This window comes from Carcharhinus amblyrhynchos, chromosome 20 (assembly GCF_965287045.1).
Source record: "Carcharhinus amblyrhynchos chromosome 20, sCarAmb.v2.hapA, whole genome shotgun sequence".
NCBI lineage: Eukaryota > Metazoa > Chordata > Chondrichthyes > Carcharhiniformes > Carcharhinidae > Carcharhinus > Carcharhinus amblyrhynchos.
Window position 1 is genome coordinate 1,524,838 of NC_137343.1, and position 12,507 is coordinate 1,537,344.

The 12,507-nt window shown below is 43.2% G+C and overlaps 1 protein-coding gene across 2 annotated transcripts in view; it reads left to right on the forward strand.

Moving 5' to 3' along the window:
- Nucleotides 1-12,507, forward strand: part of sbno1 (strawberry notch homolog 1 (Drosophila)) — a 150,871-nt gene that overhangs the window by 127,411 nt on the left and 10,953 nt on the right. For both annotated transcript variants that reach the window (XM_080207934.1, XM_080207935.1), the window contains one exon: nt 366-442. In XM_080207934.1, coding sequence (XP_080064060.1) covers nt 366-442 — 77 coding nt within the window. The remainder of the gene's footprint in view (nt 1-365; nt 443-12,507) is intronic.

The following is a 12,507-nucleotide window of genomic DNA, read 5'->3' on the forward strand; positions in this document are numbered from 1 at the left end:
GAAACCCATACAAACACAAGGAGAACGTGCAGACTCCATACAGACAGTGACCCAAGCTAGGAATTGAACCTGTGTCCCTGGCACTGAAGCTAATTGAATGTGCATTGTGCCTGTAGTCTTGCTTGTGTTATAACATACATTGGAGATGATCTTTCTTTACCCTAAATTACCTTGTTTCCTCATTAAAGAGCCTGACATAGGTGAAACATTGCTGCATTGGTAGTGTTATTTTTAACTCTTCAAAGTCAAATGAATTGACAGATACCAAAGTTCTATTGCTATAGTAATAATTCTGTAGCTGACTAAAAGCAGGGAGGGCCACTTTTTTGTAAAATTGAGAAATATTTTTGCATCTGTCTTTATAGGTAACCTCTGGGGAAGCAGAGTCACATTGGATGGAACAGTACAAGTCATCTGCAGATACATGTACTCATGCATATTGGTTAGTATAGCCATTAAAAATAACAGTTTAAATGTTTCTAAAGGCTGTATCATTTTTCTTTGTGAATGCTGCAATTCCTCTATCTTTCTGAACTACTCCGCATCTACCAAATTTCCCCTCCTTTCTAAAGCCCATCTTTCCCACAATTGAATTTGAATCCTTTCAATCAGATTAAACCTGTTGCAGCAGTGACTGTTCTAACCCTGTGGTCTCAAATAATCGATCGCAATCAATTGTCGTTGGCTGCAGAAAATGCGCGGGTTTCAGGTTTCAGGCTTCTTATCACAACGAGCAAATCAGTTCATTGCCTGCAATTCAGCTGCCAATGAAAGGTGGCCTAAACTCAGTGAAGACAAAATGATGAGTAAGGGGCCAAGAGAGTACAAATCTTCACTGGGAATGGGAAGGTGAATTTATTCTTATGAACGTCAACGGTAAGACCATTTGTCAATAGCCTCGAGTAAAACAAGTAATTTGGAATGGCATCACAAGACAGACAATGCATGCATAATTTCAAGAAAATTTCCCTTTCGATTGCACCATTTGAACAAAGAAAGTTGGGTAGTTACAGGAAATATTACAAGTTCAAAAGTCACACTTTTCGAAACCTGTGGCTGAAGGCAAGGCTAGCAAAAAGGCATATTTCTGCATTGGTCATCTGCTGGCACAATGTAAGAAACTGTTCACCAATGGCAAAGCTATAGCAAGCAGCCTATGACGGATGCTCCTGACACCTTTTTTTAAAGACTTTAAAAACAAATGACAGCCATCAAGAGTAACAATAGACAGAAGGGTGGAATTGTTGTAAGGATGTATCAGCAAATACACCAAAAATTATCAGGCTGTCAATGTTTCTCATGGCAGTTTGAGAGGGTAGATATGATGCACGTGGCCAAGTTGATGCAATGCCATGCAAATGAAAACAAAGATGCAACAATAAAGCAGGACTTGACTTTCCTCATTCTCGCGCCACTTGGGACAAGAGGCAAGGATGACTGCTACAAATTTAAAAGGTGTGTGGCTATGAAAAACATTCTGATCAAGAAACTGGTTTCAGTCACAACCAATGGTGCACAGTCCATGCAGGCTTTGTGGCACTTTGCAGAAAAGATCCCGAATTCCCTTAATTTGTCAATTAGTGCTGTGTTAACTACCAACAAGCGTGAGCAAGCAACATTTTTGATTTTTCTTATATAATGACAGTTCTCGAGCGCTAACTCAATTTATGCCAGAACTCTGCAATATCACTTGTTCAAATCATTACTCAATGCCACCATAGTGAGCTAATCCTTCATGCAGATATGAGGTGGCTAAGTTGAGAAAAGTCCTCCTGAAATTGTCACCTTAAATCAAGACATGAGGTGTACTGCGAGCTGTCAGACAGCGCATGGTTCTGGACTTGGTGTTTCTTACGGACGTAATGCAGAATTGAATGAGCTGAACCGTGAACTGCAACGGAGGGATGGAGATCTGTCACGCATGATCAGTGCAGTGAATGTGTACAGGTTGAAACTGGGCTTATGGTCCTCCCAGGTAAAGAACAAAATTAGTGAGCACTTCTCAAATCTAGAGAAAATCCAACAGCAGGTCAAACAAAGGGTTCCACCCAAACAAATTCTGTAACCACCTGAACAAATTGGAAAAGGAATTCAACTGACGATTTCTGGAGTTAGACAAGATGGACCAAATCATTGTTTGCTTCATCCTTTTTTACAAGTAGACATTGGAGAACTGTCAGCAAAATTTCAGCAAGTGTTCAAACAAAACAGTGGGATTGGCATGGAAGTAATCACCAAGCAAAATGACATAGAGCTGAAAGCTAGGTCAAGAGACAAAGATTTTTGGGGACTTACAAACAGGGAGAAGTACCTCTTCTGACATGTGCACTAAATGTGAAGGTTGACTTTAGTTCCACGTACCTAATGTGAGGTGCCATTTTCCCTGGTGAAAATCAAGTCCAAATGTCATAGTTGTCTCACAGATGCCCATCTGATGGGACACTGAGACTGGCCATCTCAAGCTATAACCCAGACTTCACAGCATTGTGTGCAGGCATAGGTGTCACACTAAGAATTGATGGGTGTAATGCATAGGTATATTTTAGGGGTTTTGTAATGTTAAATTTTTGAGGTGATCACCTGGTGCATTTTGATACTAAAAGTGATCTTGTGATTAAAAGATTGGAGATTATCATTAGACTATTAAACCAGAAACTCGGCTAATGTTCTGGAGACCCAGCTTCGAATCTTGCCACAGCAAATGATGGAATTTGAATTCAATTTTAAAAATCTGAAAGTAAGAGTCTACTGATGACCGTAAAACCATTGTCAATTATCGGGAAAACCCATCTGGTTCACTAATGCCCTTTAGGGAAGGAAATCTGCCGTCCTTACATGGTCTGGTCTACATGTGACTCCAGACCCACAGCAGCGTGGTTGACTTCCAACTGGCCTCTGAAATGGCCCAGCAAGCCACTCTGTTGTATCAATCGCTACAAAGTCTCAACAAAGAAATGAAACCAGACAGACCACTTGGCATCAACCAAGGTACTGGAAAAGACAACGGCTAAACAAACAGCCCTGTTGACCCTGCAAAGTCGTCTTTGCTAGCACTTGAGGGCTAGTGCCAAAATTGGGAGTTGGTCTCAGACTAGTCAAGCAAAAGTCTGACGTAGTCATTCTCACTGAATCATACCTTACAGATAACACCCCAGATACCACCATTACCATCCCTGGATGTGTCCTGTCCCATCGCAGGACAGACCCAACAGAGGTGGCACAGTGGTATACAGTCAGGAGGGAATTGCCCTGGGAGTCCTTAACATCGACTCTGGACCCCATGAAGATTTCTGGTTTCAGGTTAAACATTGGCAAGGAAACTTGACTACCAGGCACCATCCCCCTTCAGTTGATGAATCACTACTCCATGTCGAACAACGCTTGGAGGAAGCAATGAAGGTGACAAGGATACATAATGTATGCTGGGTGGAGGATTTCAATGTCCACCACCAAGAGTGTTTGGACTGTCAGGTCCTAAAGAATGTAACTGCTAGCCTGGGTCTGCGGCATGTGGTGGAGGAGCTGACGAGGGAAAAGCATACTTGACCTCATTAGTCTGCTGGCTGTAAGTGCATCTGCCTGTGACAGTATCGATAAAAGTGGCCATCGCACAGTCCTTGTGGAGACACTGTCCCGCCATGATATTGAGAATAACTCCAGTATTGTGTGGCATTATCACTGTGCTAAACGGGAGAGACTTTGAACAAATCTAGCAACTCGAGACTGGGCATCCATGAGATATTGTGGGACATCCATGAGGCGCCGTGGGCCATCAACAGCAGCGGAACTGTATTCCAGCACAATCTGTAACCTCATGGCCCAGCATATCTCATCATTCAATCATTACCATCAAGCCAGGGAATTAATCCTCATTCAATGGAGTCTGCAGGAGGGCATGTAAGGAGCAGCAGCAGGCATACCTAAAAATCAGGTGTCAACCTAGTGAAGCTACTTGCATGCCAAACAGCAAGTGATAGCTAAGTGATCCCACAACAATGGATCAGATCTAAGCTTTGCAGTCATCAATGGTTAATTAAACAACTCACTGGAGGAGGAGACTCCACAAAGATCCCCATCCTCAATGATGGAGAGCCCAGCACACTCGTGCAAAAGATAAGATTGAAGCATTCACAGCTGGAAGTGCTGAGTGAATGATCTGTCTCGGCCTCGTCCAGCAGTCCCCAACATCTCAGATGCCAGTCTCCTACCAATTCAATTCACTCACGTGATATCAAGAAGTGGTTGGAAGCACTGGGTACTGCAAAGGTCCTGATAATGTTCTGGCAATAATACTGAACTCTGCCACAAAGAGCTGTTGGGGCAGAGACTATAGAGCCAAAGAATCCATACCATGCAATAAGAGGCATTCGGCCCATCGAGTCTACCAAGTCTGAAAGAGCTAACCATCTGGGCCTTCCCCTCCATCCTATCTTACGCATATTTAGATACTAAGGGGCAATTTAGCAAGGCTAATCCACCTAGCCTGTGCATCTTTGGACTTTGGATGGGGTCCTTGTATATGTTAATGGATAAGATTGATAGTTGATCAGTAAGAGAACCAAGAGTTATGGAAAAAGGGCAGGAAGTGGGTGTGAGGGATGTCTGATCAGCCATGATCCTGTTGAATGGTGGAGCAGACTCGGGCTGAATGGCCTTCAATCCCTGTCTCGTGGAATACACAGTGCTCTGTTCTTTGCAGACAGAACAGGTGCACAGATTGTGCCTGTTTCAGTTAAACAAAATAATTGACATTCATTCGCCGATTAATCCTTCATAGTCCGTGAACAATCTGGGTCAAGCTGTCAGGTTTAAATTTCAAACAGTGCTTGGCAGTAATCTGTCAGACACAATCAACTGGTGTATTCTCCATGGCACTGCATCTACCAATAAGTCTGCTTGCCAGCCAGCCCACCTTCTTCACTTGTGTAGTTGGTTGTTTTTCCTTTTTACTGACGTTCTTGTGAAGTGTTCCAAGGAGTGTAAGGCAAAAGGCTTCACTGTGTCTCTGTTTCAGCAATACACAAGTTCTATACTACCAAACAACTCTTTAATTGCACTTCATTGAAGCATTTTGGCATATTTTTGCTACATAAATGTACATGAGCACTCAAAACAAAATGGATGAATTAGTTGTGCAGATGGATGTAAATGGGTATCATATAGTTGGCATTGCGGAGACATGTCTCTAGGGCGACCAAGGTTGGGAATAAAACATTGAGGTCTATTGAGTATTTAGGAAGGGATAGTATTAGGTTCAAAGAAGTAGTATACAAATTGGCAAGAAAAAGCAATAGACCAGACGATTGGGAGTAGTTTCAAATTCAACAAAGGAGGACCAAAGGATTGAATAAGAAGGGAAAAAGAGTATGAAATTATGTTAGCGGGAAACATAAAAACTGACTGTAAGGTATGTAAAGAGAAAAAGATTGACACAAATGAATGACCCTTAGTCAGAAGTGGGAGAATTCATAGGGAATAAAGAAATGGCTGAGGAACTAAATTCATACTTTGTCCATGTCTTCCTTTGCAAAGATAGAAGCAATGTACCAGAAGTTCTGAGAGAAACAAGTTTTAGTGAGAAGCTGGAGGAAATGAGCATTAGTAGAGAAATGGTTTTGGAGAAATAAAAAATTAAAGCTCCAGTTGCTGATGATCTTCGTCCCAGAATACTTTCGTGGCCCTGGAAGCAGTAGATCCATTGGTCATTTTTCAAAATTCTTTGGACTCTGGACTGGTTACTACAGATGAGAGGGTAACTAATGTAACCCCACTATTTTAAAAGGAAGGTAGAGAGAAAACTAGACTAGTGAGCCTAACATCTGTACTGAGTTGCTAGACAATATTATCAAGGATATTATTGTAGCTCAGTGTTTGAAAAGCAGCGGTATAATCAAAGGGAAAATCATGCTTGACAAATCTATTGGATTCTTTGAGAATGTAACTAGTAGCATTCACCAAGGAGAGCAGGTGGATGCGATTTATTTGGACTTTCAGAAGGCTTTCGGGAAGGTCTCACATAGGCAACTATGTAAAGTTAAAGCGCGTGGGACTACGGATGGTATTTTGAGATAGATAGAAAGCTGGTTAGCAGTCTGGAAGCAAAGTTGACATAAATGGGTCTTTTTTGTTGGCTGGTGGGTACCATAGGGATCTTTCAGACCCTAACTGTTCACTATATAATTATCTGGAAGAGAGAACTGAATGTATCATCTCCAAATCTGCATATACAAAGTTGGGTGGGAGGATGAGGTGTGGGGAGGATGCAGAGATGCTTCAGCATGATTTGGACAGGGTGAGTGACTGGGCATATGCATGGCAGATGCAGTATTGTGTGGATAAATGTGAGGTTATTCACTTTGATAGCAAAAGTAGGAGTGTAGATTATTATTTGAAAGAATGTAAACTGAGGGGTAGATATTCAGCGAGACCTTGGTATCCTTGTGCATCAGTTAGAACATAGAACGTTACAGCGCAGAACAGGCCCTTCGGCCCACGATGTTGCGCCGACCAGTTAAAAAAACAATGACCCTCTAACCTAAACCAATCCCTTTTCATCCATAAACCTATCCACGGATCTCTTAAATGCCCCCAAACTAGGCGCATTTACAACTGCAGCAGGCAGAGCATTCCAATCCCTCACCACCCTCTGGGTAAAGAACCTACCCCTGACATCCGTCCTATAACTACCCCCCTTTAATTTAAAGCCATGCCCCCTCGTGCTAGCTTTCTCCATCCGAGGAAAAAGGCTATCACTATCCACCCTATCTAAACCTCTAATCATCTTATATGTTTCAATAAGATCCCCCCTTAGCCGCCTTCTTTCTAGTGAAAACAACCCCAAATCCCTCAGTCTCTCCTCATAGGACCTCCCCTCCATACCAGGCAACATCCTGGTAAACCTCCTCTGCACCCTCTCCAAAGCCTGCACATCCTTCCTATAATGTGGGGACCAGAACTGCACACAATACTCCAAGTGCGGCCGCACCAGAGTTGTGTACAGTTGCAACATGACGCTGCGACTCCTAAATTCAATCCCCCTACCAATAAATGCCAAGACACCGTATGCCTTCTTAACAACCTTATCTACTTGATTCCCAACTTTCAGGGATCTATGTACACAAACACCTAGATCCCTCTGTTCATCCACACTATTCAGAATCCTCCCGTTAGCCCTGTACTTGACACATCTGTTATTCCTACCAAAGTGAATTACCTCACACTTCTCCGCATTAAACTCCATCCGCCACCTCTCGGCCCAGCTCTGCAACCTGTCTAAGTCTCCCTGCAAACTATGACACCCTTCCTCACAATCTACCACACCTCCGACTTTGGTGTCATCAGCAAATTTACTAATCCACCCAGCTATACCCTCATCCAGATCATTAATAAAAATTACAAACAGCAGTGGCCCCAAAACAGATCCCTGAGGCACACCACTCGTAACTGAACTCTATGACGAACATTTACCATCAACCACCACCTTCTGTCTCCTATGTGCTCGCCAATTCCTGATCCAATTTCCTAGATTACCCTCAATCCCATACATCCTGCATTTTCTGCAGAAGCCTACCATGGTGAGCCTTACTAAAATCCACATATACCACGTCAACTGCCTTACCCCCATCCACCTCTTTGGTCACTTTCTCAAAAAACTCAATAAGGTTAGTAAGGCCCGACCTACCCGCTACAAAACCATGCTGACTATCTCCAATCAATTCATTACTCTCCAAATAACTATAAATCCTATCCCTAATAATTTTTTCTAAAACCTTACCCACAACAGAAATAAGACTCACCGGTCTATAATTCCCGGGGAAGTCTCTGTTCCCCTTCTTAAACAATGGGACAACATTCGCTATCCTCCAATCTTCCGGCACTATACCTGAGACCAACGACGACCTGAAGATCAGAGCCAGAGGCTCTGCAATCACCTCTCTTGCCTCCCAGAGAATCCTAGGGTAAATCCCGTCCGGACCAGGGGACTTATCTATTTTCAAACCCTCAAGAATATCCAGCACATCCCCCTTATCAACTGCAATACTGTCTAGTTTACACCCCTGCAACCCAGTGTTCTCCGCTACATTCATGTCCCCCTGCGTGAACACCGAAGAGAAATATTGGTTCAGTGCCTCTCCAATCTCTTCCGGTTCCACACACAACTTCCCTCTGCTGTCTGTAACTGGCCCTAATCTTGCCCTAACCAACCTTCTGTTCTTAACATACCTATAGAACGCCTTAGGATTCTCCTTAATCCTATCAGCCAAAGTCTTCTCATGTCCTCTTTTTAGCCCTTCTTAACTCACTCTTCAACTCCCTCCTAGCCAATCTACAGCTTTCTAGTGCACTACCTGAGCCCTCAAGTCTCATCCGAACATAAGCCTCCTTTTTCTTTTTAACCAACGAATCAACTTTTTTAGTGCACCACGGTTCCCTAGCTCGACCAATTCCTCCTTGCCTGACAGGGACGTACCTATCAAGGACTCGCAGTAGCTGCTCCTTGAAAAAACTCCACATTTTGGACGTTCCCAGTCCCTGTAGTCTCCTAGTCCAACCTATGCTTCCTAATTCTCTCCTAATAGCCTCATAATTACCCTTCCCCAGCTAAAACTAGTGACCTGAGGTTCATGCCTATCCCTTTCCATCACTAAGGTGAACGTAACCGAATTGTGGTCACTATCACCAAAATGCACACCAACTTCCAAGTCTAGCACCTGGTCTGGCCCATTTCCCAGCGCCAAATCCAATATAGCCTCACCTCTAGTTGGCCTATCTACATACTGAGTCAAAAAACCTTCCTGCACGCTTTGTACAAAAACTGACCCCTCTAACAAGCTAGAGCTATAGCAATTCCAATCAATATTAGTAAAGTTAAAGTCCCCCATAACAATTACCCTATTACTTTCACTCCTAACCAGGATCGTCTCCGCAATCCTTTCCTCAACCTCTCTAGAACTTTTAGGAGGTCTATAAAAGACTCCCAACAGGGTGACCTCTCCTCTCCTATTTCTAATCTCCGCCCATACTACCTCAACAGACAAGTCCTCATCAAACTTCCTCTCTGACACTGTGATACAGTCCTTGACTAATAATGCTACCCCTCCCCCCCTTCTACCTCCTTCTCTACTCTGACGAAAGCATTTGAACCCCGGAACCTGCAACAACCATTCCTGACCCTGCTCTATCCATGTCTCTGAAATGGCCACAACATCGAAGTCCCAGGTACTGATCCACGCTGCAAGTTCATCCACTTTATTGCGAATACTCCTCGCATTCAAGTATACGCATTTCAAACCCTGCTCCGCCCCACCCCCACGATGCCATGCATTGCAGTCCCCATCTATGCCCCCTCACTTTCACCCCCTCTACTCAGGATCCCACCCCCCCTCCGAATCAGTTTAAACCTCCCTGCATAGCCTTTGCAAATTTACCCCCCAGGATATTGGTTCCCCTCTGATTCGGGTGTAGACCATCACTCTTATAGAAGTCCCACCTTCCCCAGAATGAGCCCCAATTGCTCAAGTACCTGAACCCCTCCCTCCTGCACCATCCCCTCAGCCACGAGTTCAAACTTTCCCTCTCTCTATTCTGCTCTAAACTATCCCGTGGCACAGGCAAGAGTTGCTCAAAGTAAGCATGCAAACAGTATTTCATAGTGAGAGGATTTAAGTTTGGGCATAAAGATGTCTTGGTGCAATTGAATAGGGTGTTGGTGAGGCCACATTAGAGCACTGTGTGCAGTTTTTGAGCAAGGATGCCCAGCTATAGAGGGAGTACAGTAAAGGTTTACCAGGCTGATTCCTGGCATGGCAGATCTGACAGGAGGAGAGACTAAGATAGTTAGGATTATATCTATTGGAGTTTAGAAGAGGAGAGAGGGTCTCATGGAAACTTATCTAATCCTAACAGGGTTAGACAGGGTAGATTCAAAAAGAATGTTCCCAATGATGAGGGCGGCCAGAACTAGGGTTCATATTTGAGGATAAGGGGTAAACCTTTTAGAACTGAGGTGAGAAGAAATTTCTTCACCCAGAGTAAATCTGTGGAATTCACTACGACAAAGTAGTTGAAGCCAAAACATTCTGATTCCAAGAAGAAATTAGATATAGCTGTTGGGGCTAAAGGAATCAAGGGATGTGGGAGGAAAGGGGGGACCTGAATGTTGAATTTGATTATCAGCCGTGATCAAAATGAATGACCACCTGCTAGTTTTTATATACTGTGTAAACTTTGTACAATCCTTCTTTCCAGATGCGTTTGCATTTTTCCTCTGTTCTTTCTCCACATTATTCCCTGACACAATTTAGCAGAGGGCTCGGAGAGTTCCATTTTGTCACTGCAGAATCTATTGCTTGGCTTGGTGATTACTGCACTTAAAAAAAAAATTGGAGGATTGTTTGCCTTTCCCCATTTTTTTGGGACGTGGTGAGTTTCAAGACCTCAGTGCTCCAAGCTGGAGAGGCACTGCAAGTTGATTTGTCATCTTCAAGTTCTCGACATGAAAATACAAACTCATGTCTGAAGATACTTGGCTCCAGCAATTAAATAATGTATTGTTAAGTTATTGAAGACTGTGCTGTAATTCCATAGATAACTTCAATTAAAATAACCAGTACTCAACCCTCAATTAACTTATTGCATAGGAAATAGGAACAGAAGTAGGACCATTCAACCCCTCTGCCATTTAACTAGACCGTGGTTAATATTTCTATCTTTGCTATTACCTGTTGAGTTCGGTCTTGCATATACTCAACTTGAGCTTCCTTTGGGATACAATTCCAATGTTTCATCACCCTTCTTGGGAAACAGTAGGGTCCATAGACCAAACTGACAATTTGTGTATGGAGCTGGAAGACATCAGTGAGGTTTTAAATGAATACCATGCATCTGCATTCACTATGGAGAAGGATGATGCAGGTGTAGAAATCAGGATGGGGCATTCTGGTTTCCTTGAACAACTTAATATTGAGAGGGAGGAGGTATTAACAGTTTTAACGAGCCTAAAGTGAATAAATCCCCAGGCTATGAAGGGAGGCAAAGGAGGAGAATACAGCAACTCTGGCACTTCTCTGGTGGCCAGAGAAGATTTGAAAATTGCCAGAGGACTGGAGGGCAATTAATATAATACCATTATTCGAGAAGGGAAGTGGGGAAAAGCCAGGAAAATATAATCCAGTGAGTATAACTTTAGTGATAAGGAAATTATTGGAAAAAATTCTGAGACAGAATTATTCTCCAATTGGGGAGGCAAGGATTAATCAAGTAGTCAGCATGGTTTTTTCAAAGGGATTTCGTGTCTTTCAAATTTGATGGAATTTTTCCAGAAGGTATAGAAGATGTATAGATAAGGGTACTGTAGTTCACATGGATCTCGGTAGCGCTTTTGACCAAGTCCCATATGGGAAGCTGATGAAGGTAAAAGCCCAAGAGGTCCAGGACAATTTGTCAAATTGGATCCAAAATCCAATTTGACAAATCCACTTGGCAGCAAGTGGACAATGATTGGGAGTTTTTGTGACTAGAAGCTTGTGTCCAGTGATGTTCAGAATTGGTGCTGGGTCCCTTGTTTGTTGTATACATTAATGATCTGCATGTGAATGTAGGAGGTACAATTAATAAGTTCGCAGGTTACACAAAAATTGGTGGTAAATAATGAGGAGCAAAGTCTTAGATTGCAGGACAATATAGGTGGGCATATGGAATTTAGCCTGGTAAAGCATTTTGGGAGGACTGATAAGGCAGGGGAATGTACAAAGGATCGGAGGACGTTGGTGTGCATGTGCATATGTTGCTGAAGACAGCAGGACCGGTATAGATAAGGTGGTTGAGAAGGCATTTGGGAAACTTGCCTTTATTAACTGCGGCATTGAATATAAAAGCAGGGAGGTTATGATGGAGCTGTATGAAATGCTGGTTTGGCCACAGCTGGAGAAGTGTCCAGTTCTGGTCACCACACTATAGGAAAGATGTGATTGCACTAGAAGAGGGTATGGAGGTGATTCACCAGGATGTTGCCTGTGTTGGGGCATCTCAACTACAAAGAGAGGCTGGGATTAGAGCAAAGAAGACGGGGAGGGGGGGAACTGATTGTGGTGTATAAAATTAAGGGGCATTGGTAGAGTGAATAGGAAGGAACTTTCTCCCTTAGCAGAAGGATCAATAACCAGAGGCAGAGATTTAACGAGGTTTATAGGAAATGTGAGGAAAAGTTTTTTCACCAAGGGTGGTGGGAATCTGGAATTCACTGCCTGAAAGGATGGTAGAGGCAGGAACCCTCACAACATTTTAGAAGCATTTAGATGAGCACTTGGAAGACCATGACCTATTTTCAAGAAAGGGAACAGGGATAGCCTCAGTGGTTGGTAAGTTGATGGAGAGGATACTGAGGGACAGGATTTATGAACATTTAGAGAAGTTCAGTATGATCAGAAATAGTCAGCACGGCTTTGTCAAGGGCATGTCGTGCCTTACGAGCCTAGTTGAGTTCTTTGAAAATGTGACTAAACACAT